General features: G+C 59.2%; 1 protein-coding gene across 1 annotated transcript; it reads right to left on the minus strand.

Moving 5' to 3' along the window:
* Positions 1–3,255: 3,255 nt before the first annotated feature.
* On the minus strand, positions 3,256–18,086 carry PLPP7 (phospholipid phosphatase 7 (inactive)). The gene is made up of 2 exons (XM_045563715.1): positions 17,104–18,086; positions 3,256–4,534 (listed from the first exon to the last, which is right to left on the minus strand). The coding sequence occupies exons 1-2, from the start codon at positions 17,552–17,554 to the stop codon at positions 4,170–4,172; spliced, it is 816 nt and encodes a 271-aa protein (XP_045419671.1). The 5' UTR covers positions 17,555–18,086; the 3' UTR covers positions 3,256–4,169.
* Positions 18,087–22,366: the final 4,280 nt, after the last annotated feature.

The following is a 22,366-nucleotide window of genomic DNA, read 5'->3' on the forward strand; positions in this document are numbered from 1 at the left end:
AGGCCTCCGTGGATCCTGCTCAGGGGGTGAAAGGACACGATTAAAATCACCTTTTCAGATTCCCATAGTCGTGATTCTTGCAGGGGGTCCCGGGGTGCCCGTTCTTCTGTGATTACATTGGCCACGACAGCTGGGGAGGCGGGAGGTGACGCCGGGGGCGGGGAAGCGGGGGCTGGCAGGCGGTGGGGGGGTGGAGCAAACGCAGGCCGGCTCCAGGCTCCGGGAGCCCAGCCCCAGTGGGAAGGGCCGGAGCCCACAGGGCTGGGCCTGGCTCACTGTGGGACAGGTGTCCTGCACCAGCTAGGCCTCGTTCCAAGCTCAGTGGGTGCCCTGCGTGGCCATTTTCAAGAGGGCCTCCCGGCTCCGGGGCTGCTCAGGCCTCGTTTCCAACCCAGGCTCTGGCACATCCTAGCTGGGAAACCTTAGGGAAACGACTTTTCCTCTCTGAGCCTCAGTGTCCTCATCTGTAAATGGGGATAGCATTGTCCTAGTGGGCTGGCACAGCCCGGCCCACAGGACACCCTCGCCCCCACCCCCGCCCCCTGCCCTCCCAGTCACGGTACAGAACTGAACACCACCCCACGAAGAGGCTGATTTCCGAGAGGTGGGGCAAGAGGGGGATCTGAGGTCTGAGGGATAAAGAAAGAAATGACACCAGTTGCCACGAACCCCCAGAAACACGGAAGAGGCCAGTGACCCAGGTAACCAGGGAGACACGGACAAGACAAACGAAGAAAGACACACAAACATTCCTCGCGGATATCCGTGCCGGGATCCCGAACACGCTCTTCGCCCGACCCCAGCAGCAACATCTGGAAGGGTGGCATGTCCTGACCGCGTCGGGTTTATCCCGGCTGTGCGGCAGTGGCATTCGCCATAAAACGTGGGTGCCACAGTGCATTCACCAGGCCTGTGAGCACACGTGCAGTCCTGTCTTGTCCCGTGACTAGGGTGCTCGAAGCTGTCATCAGGACGGGAGGGCTGGCAGGTCCCGTGGAGTCACAGCCCCCTCCCTGCTTCCTCCTCTCGGGCTCTGCTCTTGCAGGCACTCCCAGACCGGTCATCTTGGAGGGTGGCAGCTCCTCCCACGCCCTCGGGTCTCCGTGGGGAGGGGCCGCAGAGTTCACATTCCGAAGAGACCTGGGAGTCTGAGAGCCACGGAGTCCAAGGAAAGCCGTGGCCCAAAGTCAGAGTCCTCGTCAGATTCAGGCCCACAGCCATGCCAGTGTGGACATCTCCTGGTTCCTTCCTCGCCACCAGGGCCGACGATGCCAGGAACCCAGACACTGATGTGGAGCGTGGACCCCACGCCGTGCCAGGCCCCGTGTGGAGGGCACCCATGAGTCTCACAGCGACCCACGGGAAGCGCTGTCATCCGCTTTGACGGATGAGGACACCAAGGCTCCGGGAGGGGACGTCAGCACTGGCGGGAAGTGCTGGCGCTGGCCTGAGCCAGCACCAGCTGCTGCCACCATCCCACGGGCGGTGGCTCCCAGGCACAGCCGACGGCCTTCCGGAGCCTTTCCTCCAGCAGTTCGCCAGGCACTCTTGGGGCTGCACCGTCCCCTCCAAGCCCCAGAGGATCTGCTGAGAGGTTTCCGTTCTTCAGAAACCCTTTCTCACCCACCTCTCCACAGCCCGCAGAAGCAGAGGCCCTGGGGACCCCTGTCCTTGCTGGGCATGGGGACCTCGGGTGGCAGAAGTCTGTCCCCAGCTCAAACTTGGAGCTGGACTCACTGCGGATGACAGATCCCGGAGGGCGGGGGCGAGGGGAGAAGGAAGACGCCCTTACCCCTCTGCTCAGCGTCTGGGAAAGGCGCCGCCCTTGAACACCCGTGGGAATGTGCAGACGGTATTTTACCCAGCCCGGGTCCAGGATCGGATGTTGGGGTTTGAACTGTGGCGGCCCCGCTGGATCCGGCACTCCTGACTCCTTCAGGACAAAGACAAGGGGCAGATCCCCCGGCCCCCGGCGGGCTGGACGCGGGAGAAGCCGGGGGCCTGGAGAGAGTGAGTGGGGTCTTGGGTCCTGTCTGCAGGGGCGCTGGCCCTGGGCAGACCCCACCGTCGAGGACGGGGAGTCCCTGCAGCGGGAGGGCGGGCCAGCGGGCTGGGCCTGGGACACCCCACCTGTGGGGCTGGCTGGGACAGGACGTTGTTTCCTCCCCCAAAAGATCCTGTGGGTCATGGGTTGACATATGTCCCCTCCCCCCCAAAAAGATACGTTGGTGTCCTAACTCCCAGCACCCGTGGATGTGACCTTATTTAGAAATAGGGTCTCTGTAGATGTGACTGAGATGTAAGTTGAGGTCGTCCTGGTGTAGGGCCATACTAAGCCAGTACCCTGTTGTTGTGAGAAGGGGACATACAGACAGGGGGACAGACACAGACACAGGGAGAAGGTCATGTGACGTCTGAGGCAGACAGCAGAGTGACATAGCCCAGGAACACTGAGGATTTCTGGTCACCCCACACAGACAGGATCATGCCCCACTGTGCTGCCTCCTGGCTGGGCAACCTTGGGCAAGTTACCTGCCCCCTCAGGGCCTCAGTTTTCTCATCTGTGAAATGGGCTCGTTGATCACCCCTCGTCAGAGGGTTGCTGTGAGCTGTGGCCGAGCGCTCACACACAACGCGCTGGCTCGGGGAGCTCCAGGCCTCTGCCTGAGCTTCCTGCGGATCTGGGACAGGCCACGGTGGGGCTCCTGGCCCACACCCCCTCCTCCCTCTGCCAAGGGCATCCTTCCCCTCCTTCCCTGCTCACTCCACCCTTTCCCTCTGTCTCCATTAGACTCCCCTCCTGGACCCCTGCCCTGCCGCCCTGGGCTGGGCTCAGGGGCCTCGTCTCTGAGTTCTCTGTCCCACACGGCAGGCTGGGCTGTGTTTGCCTGGTCACTGGTCCACTTCCTGGGGGACAGGGACCAGTGGGCCAGGAGTGGGGAGGGGCTCGGGAGGGCTTGAGGCTGGAGTGAGAGGCCACGGCCGGTCACCACCACGGCGAGCGCTTCCAGCCCACTGCGCAGGGCTGGGTGGAACAGCCAGAGCCCAGCCTGGGGGCTGGGAGGGCATCAGACAGCGACCTCAGGGATAAGGGACCAGCCAGCCCACGCACACTGCCCCCTGACCACCAGCCCCGTGGTGCTGTCTGGGCCGGAGAGATCAGTCCCCACCGTGTTGACAGCGGCCCTCCTGCTGGGAGCGCCACCCTGCCAGGAGCCACTGCGTCACGTAAGGGAAGAACTGCACAGGAGAGGGTCCGTTTGCATGTCACCTGTATTGTCCCATGAAACGCACATCCATGAATAGTTGACTTGGAAACGACCTATTAGGTCACATGGAGTCCGGCCCCTGGGGGCCAAAACCGCACCGACGCCCACGGGCTGTGGCGTGTGCACCTGGCCTCCGCAGGCCCCGGCCGGGTGCTGGGAGAGGCCGGCTTGCACGCAGGCCCTTCGGCTCTTGGGCAGCCGCTCCCAAAATGCGCTTGAGGAAACAGTGGTTCCTTGGGGGCTGGTAGGTTCCTTAAGAAAAGGGTTCTGTGGTCAAGTAAGTTTAGGAAACATGGGTTGAACAAGGCTCAGCAAGAAGCCGTTCTACGGAACTTATCAGAGTCTTTATGACAACAACGGCCCTTGTCAATGTCCAAAATGGGGGCAGAGTGTGAGCACTTCCCAGACTTATTGGACCACAAAACCCTCCCCGCTACAAGCATCTTGCAGGCCGGGGTCCTGCAGGGCCCCCTTTGGAAAGTGCTGCCTTAGGCTAACGGCCACGGCACCTGCGCCAGGCGGTAGGTGGGGTGAGTTGGCATCGTGCTGTGGTGTGATGGGCACAGCCAAAAACTCAACAGTCATGGCGATGAAAGGACAAGACACGGCTCGGCCCCTCCCAGCATCTCGATTCCGGCCGGTTATCTCCAGAGCAGAAGCTAAATCGGGCTGTCCCCACAGGTGGGTCCCGGCCCGCCCAGAGAGCAAGAGGCCTGGCGCTACGACACAGGCCGGCCACAGTCACGGGGCGGGCCGGCCTTGGGTCACCGGCCTGCAGCCAAGACGGGAAGACGGGGTGGGGGTGGCTGGCTCCACCCCTGGGCCTCCAGGGTCGGCCCCGCCACCCGCCGCCAACCCTGCCTCCTCAGGCCACCCTGTCCCGGAGCCGCGGCAGGCGGTTCACCAGGCAGAGATGAGCATCTGGCAGGTGTTGGACGACATCCAGACCAGCTCCACCAGGCGGAACTGGAAGTAGCCGATGACGAAGCCCGAGATGACGTCCGTGACGTGGTGGCGGCCGATCATCACGCGTGACAGGCCCACGCAGAAGGCCCAGAGCACCAGCAGCACACGCAAGGGCACCGCCAGCACCAGGTGGCTGAGGAAGAACTTGGACACCATGGCGGCGCGGCTGGCGTGCCCGGCGGGGAAGGCGTAGATGTCCATGGTGAGGTAGTCCAGCAGGCCGGGGCTCGTCTCGTACGGGCCGCGCCGCTTGATGAGCTTCTGCACGCCGGCCACCGTCATGATGTCCAGGAGCAGGGCTGCGGGCGGGAGACACAGGCCCCGGGGCCGTCAGGGCCTGGCCAGGCCAGCTGCCGCCCCGGCCCCCGAGACCTCCCCCACCCTCGCTGGCTCCGCTCAGCCCCCCGACGCCCAGGCGGCTCCCCCCAGAGGCCCTGCCGGGTGCCCTCCCTCCGCGCCCCTCGCTTCGGCAGAGAAGCCCCCGCACTCTCCATGCCCGCCCGCTTCACTGTTTCTTAGGGTGTTTCTCACCCCCCTGCCCCCCCACATGGCACATTTTCTTCCCGATTTCTCTCTTACCCCTCCCCCTGCCGTAACACGTGTGGTCCGCGGTGCCCACGGCTGGGAGGTGTCCAACAAACGTGCCCAAAGCGCGTGGGGGGTCGAGGTCCCTCCGGCAGCTACGGGCACCTGGAAGGTCTCAGTCCTGACGCGTGGGCCCTGGGCTGGGGGGGTTTTCTCGGAGGACCTCACTGGCCACCCCTCCCTCCAGCCCTGAGAGCATGACACTGTCATCCTCTTTTTTAAACGTTGAAGTGAAATTCACATCACATACAACTGACCACTTCAGAGTGTACAATTCAGGGGCATTTGGTGCTTTCGCAATGCTGTGCGGCCACACCTCTATCTAGTTCCAAGATATTTTGTCACCCAAGAGAAAACCCGGTACCATTACACAGCCACCCCCCACCCCTTGGCTTCTGGAAACCACCAATCTGCTCTGTGTCTCTGTGATTCACCTGCTCTAGACATTGCGGATAGATGGGACCACATGTGCTCCTGTGTCGCCCCCCCACCCCCGCCCCCGTGTGCCAGGGCTCCACTCCCTCTGCGGCCAGCAACAGTCCCTGCATGGATGGACCAGCCTGCTCGCCCACCCACCTGCCCAGGGACACTGGGCTGTTTGCACCTTTGGGCTCCCGTGAATCCCGCTGCTGTGAGCACCTGGGGTGAGTGTCTGCCGCATACCTGTCTTGGGCTCCTTTGGGGATAGGGCCGGAGCGGGACTGCTGGTTCGCATGGTGGCCCTAGCTGTGACTTTTGCGGAAACCCACAGTGTTTTCACAGTAGCTGCACCATTTCATCCTCACCGCACAGGGGACAGGACAAAGCCAAGGGGCTCGCAGCATTTGTACCCGCTGCTCCCTCTTTCCACCCTTCCCCCACCCACCACCTCCGGGAGACCTGCCCTGGTCCCCGACGGGCCAGGCCTGAGTCCTTCCTTCACGGTACCCACCCGGCGGGCCCTGAGGAAGCCACCGGGTGATGGGTCAGTGTCGGCTTCCCTCCCCTCTTCCGCCAACTGTTCATGGAGGCAGGGCCACGCTGCTCCTCCGTAGGTTTGTCCCTGGGGCCAGACGCAGAGCAACAGTCTCCCAGTGTTAGTGACATTACCGGCCTGAGGCTCACAGCCAGGGCTCTTTCCCTGGGTCTCCATGTCTCTGCCACCACCTGCTGTGCAGTGTGGGGAGCTGCTCTGCCTCTCTGTGCTGTTAAATGAAGGCACCATGCCAGGGCCCTAGTTTCACCCAGCTGATCAGTGGCACCCAGCAGCCAATTTGGGGGCTCTGGGTAAATCCTCCTCATCCTCAGGAAGGCCCTTGGAGCTCATGCCCTCTGACCTGGGGTGGGGGTGGCAGCAGCAGGCCAAGTAGCACCCCGGGGCAGGTGCAGAGTCCTCAGGGAGCCTATGCCCCTCCCCCTGCTTCCCTGGCCTCAGGTGACCTCAGCGACCCCCGTGAGGTCCCAGCACCTGTAAGCCCGTCTTCAGTGACAGTGACGACAACACCAGCAGTGTGGTGTGGTGGCAAAGCTCACGAGCGTCACAGCCTGGAGCCTCCCGGCTGTGTGACCTTGGACAAGTCACCGAGCTTTCCTCCCCTCCCAGAGGAGGCCCAGCACAGAGCCTCAGGGTGACCAACTGTTCCAGGTTTGCTGGGACAGATGAGTTTCCCAGGACACAAGACATTCAGCGCTAAAGCCGGGAGGGCCCAGCAAACCAGTCGTGTTTGTCCCCGTGCCTGGCCCACCGGCAGTGCCGGGTAAGAGTGGGGGTCATTGCTAAGCGGCAGTTCAGTGCAGCTGGCGCTGGGAGATTTCCTAGAAACTTTGCCACGTTTATCACAATGATTGGCTCTCAGCAACTGTTCTCTGAAATGGAAAAAACCCCAAAAACGACCTTAAAAAAAAAGACACAGTAGATGGTGTTCACTGTAAGACATTTGCAGAGCAGAAAACAGGAGTCAGAGTTTAAATGCCCCGTGACGCCGCCACTCAGAGGTGGCCACTGCTGCAGAAACGCTGAGACATGCTCTACAGACAGTGTTCTGGAACCTGCTTTTGAAAGTCTTACCCCGTCACACGCCGCCTCCCATGCCATGGAGTCAGGCGCTGGGGGTGCCTAACCGCCCGCCAGCCGTTGCTCTGCTCCAAACGCCACCGCCTCAGCACTCCACTGGGCTGAGGGGGTCCCGGTGTCAGCATTTAACCCCCACGGCCACCTGCCTCCAGCCACACGCCTCTCCAGGCCCTTCCTGGCGGTTAGCTCGGAACTACTCGGCCTCCCGCTTCCCTGCCTGTCGCGGGGCTGCTGCTCGCAGTCCGGTCTCTCCGTTTCGGGTCTGAACCTCGGCCTCCCCTGGGCTCGCCTGGCACTGGCACCCAGGGAGCAGGTGCTCAGAGAAGCTGCCCAGCGGGGAGGAGCCTGGGGGATGGAGGGGACCTTGTTCCACACGTGCCGGCCAATGCCATGGCAGTCTGCTCCCCGGAGGTGGCCGGGAGGTATGTGGCCACCAGCCTGTGTGCTGCTGACCATGGCCAGGCTCGGAGCCACCTGGATCCTGGGGGAGGTCACAGTTCCAGCAGGAGAGAGGGATGGGGGACTGCCAGGTCCCCAGGGCAGGGGGAGCCTGAGGGAGGTGGCCGCGCTGCCGTGGGACTCCCCAGCTCGGTGGAGCAGCTGAGGAGGCCAGGCCAGGAGGGGCCGGCTGCCCCTCCAGACAGGGAGGCCTCTCTCACCCTCAAGCCAGGGCACAGGCTCTCTCCACCTGCGGAGGGGGTTAAATGCGAAGCCTCGTTGGCTGGGGCGGTGAGGAGGGTGCTGGTGCTTCTGGCTTGGGGGGTCGACCTTGCTAATTAAGAACAAGTTCCTCCACCTCTGGGAGCCTTGGCCTACTCGCCTGCAACGGGGTTGTCACAGGGCACAACGAGCTAAGGGGTGCATGTGAGGCCTTTAACACAGCCTGGGATGCGCGGTCAAGGGCATGTTGCTGCCATCGTTCCTCTCGCAAGTCCCGGCCTGGCCAGGGGGCAGCGCGCGGCCTTCTGACCCTGGAGCCTGCGTGGCATCAAGCAGCGCATCAGCGAAAGGGTTTTCTCCTCTGAGGCTTCAGCAGAGTCAGAATGATCTGGCCCAGGCTCTGAGACTCCACACCCAAGGCAGAGTCAGAGAGACCCGGGCCAGGCCAGGGCCGCCCCGGTGCCGGTGGACAATGGCTGGCTGGGATCTGGGTGCCAGGAGCACTGTCAGAGCTGAGAGTGGTTAATGTGGACCAGGATTGGGCCCCAAGGTAGGTCAAAATATGACAGCAGCCACTGGAAGGCACGGGCCATCTGTCCTACTGGCAACCAGTCTGATTGGAAAACCAGGGCTTGGCAGCTGAGGGGGTTAAAATCTGCCTTCCTGACACAGGTGCCCGTGGAAGGCGGCTGGGTTCAAGGAGGAATGGGGGAGGGAGGGAGTTCACTGGGTCACCCAGAGGCCCCTCTCTGATAGGGCGGCCTGGTGCCTCGACTTCCCCACGTGCCCCAGCTCCGCATGGGCTGTCGGGCACCACAGGCTAAGGACTGAGCTAGACCCAAACCTTTCAAATTTTTTATCATCAGAACATTTTTTTCCCCAGGAAAGCATAAGGATCCAGTATATAAAACGGACGTGGCTGTAGCTGGGGGGGGGGCTGCGTCTGGAGCTCAGTTTGCAGGACCCTCCACTCCCCCCAGGGAGGCTTCTGGACTGCCCAGCTCCCATGATTCCAAACCCCACGCTATGGTCTGAACGTGTCCCCCGAAGTTCACGTGTTGGGAACTTAACCCCCCAGGCAGCAGTGTTGGGAGGTGGGTCCTGGGGGCTCTGCCCTCCTGCGGATTGGTGGCGTTGCTGAGGGAGGGGGCTCCTGAGGGGAGGAGGAGTCCAGCCCCTTCTCCCCCCACCTCCCCCATCTCTCCTGCCAGGTCTTGCCCTGTGACGCCTTCTGTCGTGCAATGACGTGACTGAAGGTCCCTGGGTCTCAGACTTCTCAGCCTCCAGGACTGTGGCCCAAACAGACTGCTATTCTTTGCAAATCGCCCCGTCTGTGGCCTTCTGCTGTAGGAGCAGAAAGTAAGACGCCCTCCCGCCATATCTGAGCCCTTGGGAAGCTGCTGCTATTTCCGGCTGCTTCCACCTCTCGAGGCCACAGTGAGGTGCAGACTCTGCCCCTTTTCTGCCCTGCGCCCCAAGCGGACTGGTGCCTGGTTCAGTCACTCACTCGGTCACCGGTTCTTGGGCATCCCCGGTTCCTGGGCCTGCCAGGCGCGTGCCAGGCCTGGGGCTGGTGAGCCCGGCTGGCGGGGTCCCACGTGGCTGAGAGGGGGTGGGCAGTGAACAGATTGTTACAGAGTTACTTTGTCTCAGCTGTGACAGGCCTGTGGCCCACGACGCCGCAGCCTCTGGTCTTGGGAGCTGTAAACAGAGGAGGCAGTGGCGCTGTCATACCCAAGCCTCAGGATGGCCCCCAGCAGAGCCCACGGCCTGCTGGGCCTACTGCCCCTCCTGCGGGGCCCGTCCCCTCCTCCAGCACGGCTGCCCTGCTGTGACTGTGATTCTGACACCGTCAGCACATCGGCTGGTGCCCGGAAATAGAAGCAAATGGCGCCATCACTCAGGGCTCCGTGAGCGCTGCCGCCCGGCCCCGCCAAGTCTGCTGACCTGCATCCCGTCCTCCACTCAGACGGCGGACCCCCGAGAGGGGAAGGTACACCTGGCAGGAGGCTCAGGGGTGAGGGCCAGCCCTGCTGTGTGTCTGGGCCGGTCACCCGACCTCCACGGCCTCCCCTCGCTGCGGTCACCAGGGCGGAGTCTGCGCACCCGGGGTCCACTTGAGACCCGCCTCAAGGTCGGCCACTTGTGGACCGCGTGACCTTGGCGCATCCTTCCCCTCAGTGATGCCAGGGGGGCGGCGAGAAGCCCGCTCTGAGGGCTGCGTGCAGCAAGCGCTCGGTAAACGGCGCCCGGGACCCTGCGGGAAGATGTCAGGGCTCGGCCTGACCCCCCTCGCGCCCTCGCGCCCCGACAACTCCCGTCCCCGGACTCTCTCAGGGGGTGCGTCTGGGACGCCTGCACCTCCCCCAGGAAGCACAGCTGCTCCCCAGGCCTCGGCAAGGACCTGCCTCGGGGCCCACCCGTCTCCCCGTCTCAGGGCCGTGGTGGCGTGGTGGCCTGGCGCATCAAGGCAGGACAGGAGCCAAGGCCCTCTCCGAAAGGAGCTGCTATCCCGGAGGACGTGGAGTCAGCTCCTCCTAACCCCGTCTGCCCGCGGCTGGCTGTGTGCATGGGTGACCTCGCGGACCCCTTCTGGGTTTGGACCGCTTTGCCCCCGAGGACACGCTCTGTGGGGCCAGCTCAGCAGCAGGGCAGGACCCCGGGGGGCCAGGGCTGGGGTGGGGTGGGAAGCGGTGGGCTCAGGTGAAAGACGGGGCTTCGTGGGGCTCCTGTTGGCTGGTGAAGGGACAGGTGTGGCTGACGTCCCCTGCTGGCTGGGGCTGTGAGGAGGGGTCCCTGTGCTCCTGGCCTGGGGGTCGACCCTGCTCCTAATCCCCCATTCTGGCTTCCGGGAGGTTGGGAGCCGGCGGACCCTGCCGAGGGGAGTGTGAACGGGCCTAAACCCTCTGAAGGGCACTTGGCTTCAGCATCAGAAGTCCGCACCGCGTCGCCCTTTGACTCCGCGATTCCCTCTGCAGGAATATCTCCTTGGGAAGTAATTAGGGACATGCACCACGATTCGTGGTCAAGGCTGTCCCCTGCAGCACTATTTATAACACTGAAAAATGTGAAATAAGCCAGTGCCCTTCAGGAGGAGACAGATGGGACACATTGTGGCCGAGCCCAGACGACGGAGCGCCCTGTGGCCACTGCGGCTGAGGGGGCCGTGCGCACTCACAGCGGGAGGGCTGCGGGCCCTGCGAAGGGGCAAAGGTCAGTTCCGAAACAGGGTTCCCGGCGGGAGGGCGTCTTTGTAGAGTAGATGTGTCCATGAGTAAATGTCTATATGCAGAGAAAAAAGTCTGGAAGGTACTACACTAAATGTTAACAGAGCTTCTCGCTGGGTAGGAGGATTAGGAGTGGTTTTTATTGTCTTTTTGTAATTCTGCACTTAAAATCTTTCTTACTAGGAACATGCATTGTTTGTGCACATTTTTTTAAAATGTTATTTTTACAAAAGGACAAATATTCCACTCACACAAGGTCCCCAGAGCAGTCAAATTCATAGAGACAAAGGGGAAGGGAGGCGGCCGGGCGCCGGGGGAGGCAGGGGAGTGTGTGTTTCTTGGGGACGGAGTTTCAGTTTGGGAAGATGTAAAGTTCTGGAGTTGGATGGTGGCGACAGCTGCACAACGGTATGAATGTACTGACTACCACTGAATGTACACTTTAAAATGGTTAAAAATGGTACATTTTATGTTACATATATGTTATCACACACATAAAAATTATTTAAAAAACCAGAGCAGCATCTCGGAAGGACACAGCCCTTGGGGAGCATTCAGCGAGCAGAGAGCTTGGGTTGAAGGGAAACCCCGAGGGAGGCAGGGATGTGCCGGTCCTTTGGTATCGGGCCCTCTGCTCAGCTGGCCTGAGTGCGGGGTGTGCGTGTGTGTGTGTGCGCATGCCCCCGGCATCTCTCCTGACCACGCAGCCCCTGCCCCCCAGACCCTCGGTGCCCGGGGACCTGACCCGTGGATCCTGGTTTGTTGCCAGCTCTCCCGGCCTGAGTGATTCTGAGCAAATGTAATTCCCGGAACCTCCATTTTCTCACCTGAGGCATCCACACACTAAAGCTAGCTCCCCTCTCTGTGAGGACTGCTGGGGTGCAAGGAAACCAGGGTCCTCAGTGTCCAGTGCGAAGGTACGTCTACTCGCTCAGCTGAGCGCCAGGCCCTGGCGGGAGAGGGCACCAGGGCAATGAGGTGACTGGTGTGGGGTGGACGGTGCGACCCAGACCCTGCCTGTTGGCACGACTAGTTATCCCATCCCCACATGCCAGCTTCGAGGGGGGCTGCTAGGACAGTGTGTGGTGGGGCCCTGACCTGGTCTGGGGGTGATCAAAGGCCTCCCTGAGGGACCAACTGGTGCGCTGAGCCCCGCTGAGGTGGCAGGAGGTGAAGCGGGTCACCGTGGGGATGCCCCACTCTGAGGGGCAAGCGTGTGTCTCCAGCAGGAGCACATCCGACAGTGAAGATTTGGGATCAGCCTAAATATCCCTCAATTAGGGACAGGTCACACGAGCCTCGTGGAGAGGTTGTCACCTAAGTTGTCCCTGAGAGCAAGAGCCAGGGGGCAGGGGATGGCAGAGCTGCCAGAGCAGATTATCTGGACAGCTGACCCCTTGCGGCTGCTGTGAGGGCCCTGGGGGACCAGGATTCCGAAAGGGAGGTGCAGCCGTGAGCACGAGGCACGCGGCAGAAACACGACAGGGGAAGCACATGGTATGTTAGTGTGTGCGCAGGGAAAAGTCCGGAGGATGCGACCCAGACTGCAACAGAGGTTATTCCTGGGCAGAGGATTTAAGGCAGATGCTCACTTTCTTCACGATCTACCCTTGGAGTGTCGGAAATTTTTCTTACTATAAGGATGTATAGTGAAAAGGTGCTCAACGTCACTGATCATTAGGGAAATTAAAATGAAAACCACAATGAGATACCACTTCACACCCATTGGGATGGCTATTATTTTTAAAAAACCAGATAATAATAAGTGTTAGCAAGGATGTAGACCTATGGGAACCCTTGTGCATTTCTGGGGGAATGTAAAATGGTGCAGCCTCTATGGAAAACGGTATGATCGTTCCACAATGAAACACAGAACTATTATGCCCTGTGATCCAGCAATTTCACTCCTGAGGATACAACCAACAGAACAGATACGTGTACACCGACGGTCACAGCAGCCAAAAGGTGGAAACAACCCAAGTATCCAACGACAGATGAATGGATAAACAAAATGTGGTCCATCCATACAATGGAATATTATTCAGCCTTAACAAGGAAGGGAATTCTGATACATACTATGTGACACATGGAGTTCGAGACCAGCCTGAGCAAGAGTGAGACCCCGTCTCTACAAAAAACACAAAAATTAGCTGGGTGTGGTGGTGTGTGCCTATAGTTCCAGCTACACGGGAGGCCAAGGCAGGAGGATTGCTTGAGCCCAGGAGTTTGAGCTTACAGTCAGCTACGATGATGCCACTACACTCTACCAGGGGGAGGGGGACAGAGCGAGACCATGTCTCAAAAAAAAAAAAAAAAGACATACAAATATGTATAGTTTTAGTATTCAGAAAAATCTCAATAAAGATACTTTTATAGAGGATGTAGGTCGAGACCACAAGACCCAGGGCCATTTTCTGGCACAAGGCAGGCCTGTGAGGGAGCCAGGATGGGCCTGCTCACCTGCCACCTGGCTCCCTTTGAGGTCACCAAGCTGGGTGCTGCAGGGGAGGAACAAGGAGGGGCATAGGGTCGTCTTGAGGTGTGAAGAGCTTGGAGGGGACCTGGGACTTCTGATAATGATGGCAGTGATGGTGATGATGATGGTGGTGATGATCATTGTTTCATAAGTGTTAACCAACATTAGCAAGTGCCAGGTACTTTCTGTGTAATTCTTCAGTGAAGTGTCCCAATAACCCATTTGACAGATGAAGAAACTGAGGTCCAGAGAGGCAAAGTCACTTGCCTGAGGTCCCACAGCAGGGCTGGAATTTGCCCCCAGCTGAAGCTCACTCTGGAGTCCAGGCTTTTGCCAGCTGCTAAGACCCTCTGGCTCTGAGGCTTCCAGAGTCTTGCCAGTGTGCACTGGGGGCAAGGAGAGCAGAGCGGGCACACGGCCGCCTGCTGAGCAGGGAGGATGCAGAGAATTTCTCCTGGCCCAGCTGGGGTCCTTGCTAGGCCTAGTAGCTGGAGCGCTCATCACCTAAGGGTCCCAAGTCTGCTCCTTCAGGACCCAGGGGACGCGGGGTCCCAGCTAGATGCTTGGAGGCTTTGCTCCCTGCCCAGGGACTGCCCTGGGAGTTGGCTAGACACCTGGGGCTGTGAGTGGGCAGGCAGGGCTGGGCAGGGCTCCCTCACCTTGCTGAGCCCTGCAGTTCCCACAACAGAGGTGTCAGCCAACCCTGGGCACACGCCACCCGCTCTGCCAAGTGCTTTGCCAGCTCCCTGTGAATCCCCACCGCAGACCTGGACCCACTGCACGGATGAAGGAACTGAGGTTCAGAGACAGGAAGTGACTTGACCAAGTTCATACAGCAAGTGAGGGTTAGAGCAGGGACCGGGACGAAGCCCAGTGCAACCCCAGCGCCTGTGTCCAGGGTGGACATGTGCCCGAGGCCCCAGGCCCTCCAAGGACTGAAGGGCAGGCGGGACCCTGCAGGTGCTGCTCACGGGGGCTCTGTTCTCCCGTGGTGTGGACAGCTCCTCCCGGCAGGGCAGGCCGAGCGGATCACAGCCCGCCTTGGCTATCTGCTGCAGGTTTCTCTCTCCCAGCTGAGGGGCTGGACTGGCATCCTCATGAAGTGACCCCTGGGGACTCCAGGCCCATCCTGCCTGCTCTGATGGCCAGTGCTGAGTGGCCGCTTTGTGCCAGGCCCGGATCTCTCCATGGTCTCGGCACCTGGATGCAAAGATGGAAAACCTCCTCCCAGGCCCACCTCCTCCTCAATGCACACAGGCTCAGGAGTGCAGCAAACACATGGGTGAGACATCCGACCTGCAGGCCCACGGTGCGGGGGAAGGCGTGGGGTTTGCAGTCAGGAGGCCTTGGATTTGGTTCTGGGACCTGCCACTTAACGGCTGTGTGGGAAGGCAAGTTGCTTGATGCTTCTGAGACTCAGTTTACTCATCTGTACAATGGGCATATTACTATTGACCTTGAAAGTTTATCAAGACCTTTTTTACATCATAAAATACAGGTTGCTCAAGGCATAGTATTTGGTACATAATGAAGCTCAATAGATGATGTCTTTTTTTTTTTTTTTTTTTTTTTGAGACAGAGTCTCGCTTTGTTGCCCTGGCTAGAGTGAGTGCCGTGGCGTCAGCCTAGCTCACAGCAACCTCACACTCCTGGGCTTAAGCGATCCTACTGCCTCAGCCTCCCGGGTAGCTGGGACTACAGGCATGCGCCACCATGCCCGGCTAATTTTTTTCTATATATATTTTTTAGTTGGCCAGATAATTTCTTTCTATTTCCAGCAGAGACGGGGTCTCGCTCCTGCTCAGGCTGGTCTCAAACTCCTGACCTCGAGCAATCCACCCGCCTCGGCCTCCCAGAGTGTTAGGATTACAGGCGTGAGCCACCGCGCCCGGCCAATAGATGATGTCTTAAAAGATTTAAACAGCGATTGTATTCTTTAATTCAAGAAAGGAGGCATCTCAAGTCTTGTACTTTACCTATGGAGCAAATACCTTTGTGCCCACAGCAGCTGGTTGCTGGGAGAGCCAGGAACCTCATCTTAACAAGTGGGTTGCAAACTTTTAAACGTTTGCGGAGGGCAGCTTGCTTGCACTCCTCCTACGGGGCTTGGGGCTCGCCCCTACCTGGAGCCTGTGGCTGGGGAGACCTGAGCTCCACCGGCTCCTGCGCTCCACAACCTGCCCAAAGCGCCAGCAGCCCGAAGCGGTTCCCTCTCCCTCTCCTCTGAAAAATGCAAAACAAAGCTAGACTTGCTTCCAGTTCTAACCCAGGCTCCATCTCAGACTAGCTGCGTGACCCTGGGCTTGTCATCATCCTGTGCCTCAGTTTCCTCCCCTTTAAATGAGGAATAATAACAGCACCACACTCCAGGGGCCATGGCGAAGACTAGAGTGATGATGTGGTTCACGCAAAACCTGGCACGCAGTGAGCCCTCCACAAAGTCCAGCTTCCACCTCCACCGTCACACGGGGAAGGAGGAGGGAGGAGCGGGCACACGCTGTCCCGGCCCATCCCCCGACAGCCACACTGACTCCCAGCACAGAGGTCCCGATGGAGGCCCTGTGCGCAACCGCAGAGATGAGAGCAGGTTCTGCCCCTGGGAGCCCCTGGCCCAGTGTCTCAGCCACCTTGCCCTGTCCCTCCCTCTCAAGCCCACAGCACCCGGAAAGAGTAGAGGCCTGTCTGTCAGGGGGACCTGGTGCAAACCTCAAGCTCTGAGGTTTGGCGGGTTGCTTTATTTATAGGAACCTCAGTTTCCTGATCTGTAAAATGGGAATGAAAATGGCACCAGCCTCATGGGACTATGTATTCAGGATAGAATAATAAGTAATGCAATGTAAATAATTCAGCAATAAGAACAAGGAAACACTGGCGGCAGCGGACCCAGCCATCTTGCGCAGGAAGTGTCTGGGAGTTTCTTCCTCCCCAGGTCCCACCCACAGAGCTGGGGCCTGTAGACTCTGACGCTGGAGGGGGAGATGCATGTTTTCACTGTGACTTCCTCTGGGACTGAAGTTCACAGTGGTCCAACCCACACACCTATTGGCACTGAGACCCCTTGTTAAAGTTTGCTTTGCCTGAGGCCCCTGCCCAACCTGTCCCCTGAATAATAACCACGCTGGGCATGGCAAGGAGATCAATGCGGGACTGGCACGAGGGTGCAAGCAGAGGTTCCTGGGGCACCCTGGCGATCTGAAGGTGCCTGGAGGGTGGGCTGGACAGGGACTGGGTGTCCCCTCTGGGTGAAGGGGATGGCTTGCCTCCACATGGGTCGCACGTGGTGGCACCTGGCACAGGGCAGTGCTAATTTGAAAGACGCTGGCGGCAAAGACTTTGGAAAAACAAACCGACAACTGGGGACGGAGCAGGAAACGACTCCGGGAGGCCAGGAGTGGGCCCCAGGCCCTGTGGGAGAAGCCCGGGCAGACTGCCGGGTCCCTGAATGGGGGAGGGGATTCGTGGGGCAGCTCACAAGTGCTGTCTATGAGCAATCAAGTAATGACGACCCCAACCATGGGGTGGCGTCAAACTGTGACACCCCGCTCCAGGACGTCCACCAGACACCTGACCACCTCCTTCGAGGCCACCGCCTCTGGCCCCAGCCTCCCTTCCAGCTGCCTCTGGGCAGCGGTGACCTCTGCGAGAGCGGGCCTTCCCCAGGGCTCCCGCGGCCTCCACGTTTGCAGACCCTGGTCTGTGCATCCCTGGCTGCGGCTCCCCCTGCGAGAGGCCTGCCCGTTTCTGGGGCACCTTCCTGCTTAACCTCATTAGGGTGTTCCAGCCGGTTTCAAGGGCCCTGCCGGCCCTGGCCGGGGCGGGCGGGTGGGCTCCCTCCCCGGGGCCTGCGGCAGGTGTGGGCACACTCACCCAGGAGCAGGTTCATGAGCACCTCCTGGCCGGCCAGGCTGCTGCTCTTCACCAGGCAGAGGATGGTGCCGCCGATCCAGGGGATGCCGTGGCCTGTGATGCCAATGAGCTTGACCATGGAGCGGGCGCTGGCCCAGGACGCGGCCCGGTTGGCGCACACCCCCAGCCGCTTGGACACGCAGATGTCAATGGCCAGCAGGGAGTTGAAGGCAATGCCCTTGAAGGAGGGGTTCAGCTGCATGCAGTCCTCCTCGGGCAGCTGCTGTGACTGGCGCCGCTCACGGGCCCCGTCGCCAGCGGGCGAGGGCTGCGCCGAGGGGCCTGAGGCCTTCCTGCAGGAGCTGCGGGGCTCTGGGGCCCCCTTGGGGGGCTGGTTCAGGGACAGGAACTCAGCCCTGTTGAGGACATTGTTGCGGTCCCGGGCGCGGGCCCGGCTCTGGGAAGCTGGCATGGTGACCTCGCTCACCCCCAGAAGGCTGGTGCCAGCCCGGCTCCGAGGGCCTTCTCCCCGAAGACAAGAGCCGCCTAGAGAGCCGCCACCGCTGCCTGCCTCCCCGCCTTCTCTGGGGCAGCTGCTAAATATAGAGTGGAGGATTGTGCATGGCTGTTTACCTCCGGCTGCCACCAGGCTCCGGGGGACGTCAGTGCCAGCTGGGCAGCCAATCGAGCCCACCAACGCCGGGCCAGCGCCAATGGAGCCGCCGGGGAGGCGAGGAGCCCACAGCTGCGGCCTGGCTGCCTCCGGCCTGGGCTATTTAAATCTGCCAATGGCCCAGCCCCGGCTTTGGGGGACGCTGGGAAATGTAGTCCTCCTGCTGCTCTAGACTCCGTTGTGGCCTTGGCCTCTGACCTTGGCGGAGGTGGTCCTGGACTTACCCCTGCTTCTGCCAGCTCCCCTCTGAGCAGTGCAGACCCCTGTGAGCTGGGCCTGCCTGCCCCACCGGCCTGGCAGCTTGGACCCAGTCCCAGGCACCGGACGGTGGAGCCCAGGCCAGAGGCCTCCCGAGCACCAGATGGAGTTAACGACGTCACTGACAGCATCATCTTGGGTCCCTGGGACCAGGTCCAGCTCCTCCCTCTGTGACAGTATTCACTAAGCTGGCAGGCTGGTTTTTCTTGTTTTTTTTTTTTGTTATTGTTGTTGTTTTGTTTTGTTTTGTTTTTAAATCAGTCTTGAATTCAGCTTCAGTTATGACAGTTCAATCAAATGGCAATCTGTACGATGTGATTTCCATTACAGGGAGCGGTACTGAATCGGTTGGTAACGGATTGCCCCTTGAATTTTGCAAAGGGGGAGGGCTACAGCAGCTTCAGACAACCCATAAATAGTTCCTGAGCACCTGGCTCTGCTCTAGGAGCTGGGCACACTGCAGAGTGCAACCGACTCCATCCCTGTCCCCGGAATCTCACAGTTCAGTGGGGATTAAAAGAATGACACATGTGAATGATCACAGAGCCGGGCTCTGGGTCTGGTCTGGGAGCCGTGGAGGGCTTGCCCCAGGGAGGAGGAGCAGGTGGGGAGCCCGAGGCAGGGGAGAGCCTGCCCCGCAGTGTTTGGCTGGTGCTTGGGGCGACAAACCCAGAAGGCAGCCCAAGAGTGCCCAGCGAGGTTTTGGGATTTGAGGCAGGCCTCCCTGCACCAGTGACCTGTGGGAGCCCAGAGTCTCCACAGCCCTTTCATGTCTGGCTGGGCCTGGGTTCGAGCAGGGAAACTGCTTGTTTAAGCTGACCAGACAGTCAGAAGTGAACTCCCCGGTGTCATGATTCCGGGTCCCACAGCCTGTCTGCCCAGCCCAGGTGGATGCAGGAGGCCGAAGCCTCTCTTCCAGTCACGAAGCCCACCCAGGAAGCCTCAGGCCCACCCCACAGCCTCCCCCAGTCAGGAAGCTGCCAGGGGAGGGGGGGGGTGTGCCCTGGCCGCAAGGGACTAGCACACAGGCTCGAGTCAGATAGATGGGGCGCGGCCATCTGTTGTGGCTCTGCCACCAACTAGCTGTGAGACCTTGAGCAAGTCACTTCGCCTTGGTTTTTCCACCCGTAACATGGGAATAATAGTACCCACCTCTTAGGGTTGTGTGAGTCTCAACGTTGGGTCTCTGCCGTAGTGAGCCTTCAACCCGATGGGTTAGGAATTGACTGTGTTTGACACACGAGGCACAGTCCTTTTCCCTGCCAAGTGCCCCCTTCAGAAGGACCCACCCCAGTGGTCTGGCCTGCCCTATCCCTGGCTGGGTTGAGGCCAGAGCCCAGGAGCCCTCAGTCTGGGGTTCCTTGTAAACCCCCTGGCTGGGCCCACCTCAGTCCTCCTCTTCCTCTTCCAGAGTGTTCCATTCAGGCCACATGGCCACAGACGGGGTTGACCCAGACTGCATCCTGTCCTGCCCTCCTGAATGTAGCAGTGATGACATGAGCTGCCTGAGGCTGGACTAAGGACAGGTGCAGTGCCCGTGGGAGCGGGTGTGCGAGGCACAGGTGCCAGGCAGCGTGCCGAGCTCCCCACGCGCGTCAGCTCGTGGGCACCACACGACCAGCATTCCCGTGAAGTCGTGTGACGTCATCCCCACTTACAGATGAGGAAGCTGAGGCTGAGGGGGTGAAGGCCTCCAGCCGGGAAGCTGAAAAGAGAAGAGGTCCAACTCCTAAGTAGTCCCTGGGGTGGGGACATGAGGGCCTTTGGGCTCAGACCCCTGGTCCACAGGGACCTTGTTGTGTCTGCTCAGCTCTCCACCACGGCCCTCACCCCACACTCCCCATGGTGGGGGGGGCCTGTGACCCGGGGTGGCCTCTGGAGGGGCACAGGAGCCCAGCCCAGACAGGGGCTATTAATACCCAGAGGCTTGTGTCAGCATTTCAGTCTGGCTAGAGCTGCTGGCTGGTTCTGAGGGCCACACTGGGCCCCACGCTGGAAAGAGCCCTGGGCTTTGAATTGGCCCCCAGCCCAGCAGACATGAGGACAGACCCTGGCTCAAACCCTGACTCAGCCACCTTCAGGGAAGGGACCACAGGCAGCCCTTCCATCCCTCCCAGCCTCTGCTTTCCCCTGTGAGGGCCGGCAGGAAGATTATCTGAAGGGTTCTTTCAGCCTGAAGTGGCTTTGGTGGCTTCTCCTGTGACCCTGAGACCTGCCTGCTCTCCTCTGTATGGTGGGGTGACGCTGCTCACACTCTCAGGTGGCTGAGAAGCAAGCGCCATTTCTCACCCACAAGCCTGTATGAGCACCTGCTGTGGGCACACAGGGCCACGTCTGAAGAGCCTTAGATTCCTTCATTCATTCAGCGCTTTCATCGATCTCTTCCTGTGGGGAAGAGTCTGGTTGGGGAGATAGAATACAGACCCATGACATAAGTAGCCAGTTTATAAAACAGTTTAATTTTACCAATAGCCTTATTTTTTTCTTACTATCATAGTGTTACATACTTACTGAAATAAATTCAATAAATATGATCATATAGGTATAATCCCACCACCAGGAGACCAGCACTGTTAACATGAGGGTGATCAGGTGACAAGGGATTCTCACCTGTCTCATTTTCAATTATTGAAATATTTTACATAACCAAGTATTACCTTATTAATCAGAAAAGAATATATATTAAACCATACGTATGTCATATATATATGCATCATACATGACCATACGCATTTTAAAAATATGATCACGTTATGAGTCCTTTTTTTTTTTTTTTTTTTGAGACAGAGTCTCGCTGTGTTGCCCAGGCTAGAGTGAGTGCTGTGGCGTCAGCCTAGCTCACAGCAACCTCAAACTCCTGGGCTTAAGTGATCCTACTGCCTCAGCCTCCCGAGTAGCTGGGACTACAGGCATGCGCCACCATGCCCGGCTAATTTTTTCTATATAGATTTTTTAGTTGGCCAGATAATTTCTTTCTATTTTTTTTAGTAGAGACGGGGTCTCACTCTTGCTGAGGCTGGTTTCTAACTCCTGACCTGGAGCAATCCACCCGCCTCGGCCTCCCAGAGTGCTAGGATTACAGGCGTGAGCCACCGCGCCCGGCCACGTTATGAGTCCTTTTAAAAAATAATGTCCCTTTTCATTTTACAATATAAACCTGGCCATGTTTCCATGACAACCCCATTACTTTCCAGTGGCTGCCCAGCATTTTGTTATGTGGATGGGTCATAATTTATGTAACCAATCCCCTAGTATTGGACATCTAGATTGTTTCCATTTTGTAACAATTCAAAACTGTTCTAGGATGGCCATCCTTATACACATGTCCCTGTGCAATAAAGCAGAATATAAGTGAGTAGTCGAAGTGGCAAGTGTCAAAGAAGCAGTGTGCTCAGGCGCATTCCCTCGGGATCCTGGGGGCTAACCTGAGCCACCTCCCGTAGTGCCCAGATACTTCTGGTTGGCAGGGCAAGTGGCAAGTCCCACCACCTTCTTCCCATCGCAGAGGAGGAAGAGCAGGCCCAGAGTAGCGGCATCACCTGTGAGGCCTCACAGCTGGCCAGGACCGGGGCTGGGACTCGGGCCGCTGGTCTCTCTGCCTCGGATCCTGTGAGCTGTCTTCCTGGCCACGTGTCCCACGGGTTCTCTGTTCTCTGCCTGCTTGGCCTCATCTGTCACTCGTTCACTTACTTGTTCAACTCACTCACTCATTCACTCGCGGGACACTTCCTGAGGGCTGCTATATGCCAGGCCCCACGGCAGGACCAGCGGGAAGAGCAAAGGTGCCTCTGTGGCAGCCCCATCCCTACAGACTGGGCCTCCCTGCAGGTGTGGCCGCACCTGGCCCTTGTTCCACATCAGCCTCCTGTCCCAGCACTTGTTGAGTGCTGAGAGGTGGGGTGGGAGGAGGTGGCTTCCGAGGGCCCACAGCCGGTACAAGGATTCAGACTCAGGTCTGGGCCTCAGGCTCTTGTCCCTAACCATTTGACAATACTGCCTCTCTCTTACTTAAGATTAGTCGCAGTTTTCTGGCAGCTTTGTGGGACCTAAAGCAGTTTGGATGTTGTAGACACTTGTTTGTTGTCTTTAAATGTTTAAGATAGATTTACCACTAACACTAAGAAGCGTATTTATCATTGGCTTACACTTAATCCTTGCTGTGCACGCACCAGACGCAGAGTTAAGTGCGTGTCCCTGCAACACCTTGTTTAACGTCACAGTAACTTCATAGACAGGCTTTTCGTGCCCTTCACACAAAGGAGAAAACTGGAGCTCAGAGGTGAAGGGATTCTATTCAGGCCATTGAGTGAGCCAGAGGGGGACCCCAGGATTCAGACATCATTCTCATCTCCT

The sequence above is a fragment of the Lemur catta genome, chromosome 10, assembly GCF_020740605.2.
Source record: "Lemur catta isolate mLemCat1 chromosome 10, mLemCat1.pri, whole genome shotgun sequence".
NCBI classification, from domain to species: domain Eukaryota; kingdom Metazoa; phylum Chordata; class Mammalia; order Primates; family Lemuridae; genus Lemur; species Lemur catta.

Excerpts from the sequence above, each read along its gene's own strand:
- PLPP7 (XM_045563715.1), bottom strand. The coding sequence starts at position 17,554 with ATGCCAGCTTCCCAGAGCCGGGCCCGCGCCCGGGACCGCAACAATGTC. Across the intron at positions 4,535-17,103 it reads GCTCATGAACCTGCTCCTGG|CCCTGCTCCTGGACATCATG; the intron begins GTGAGTGTGCCC and ends TCCCGCCCGCAG.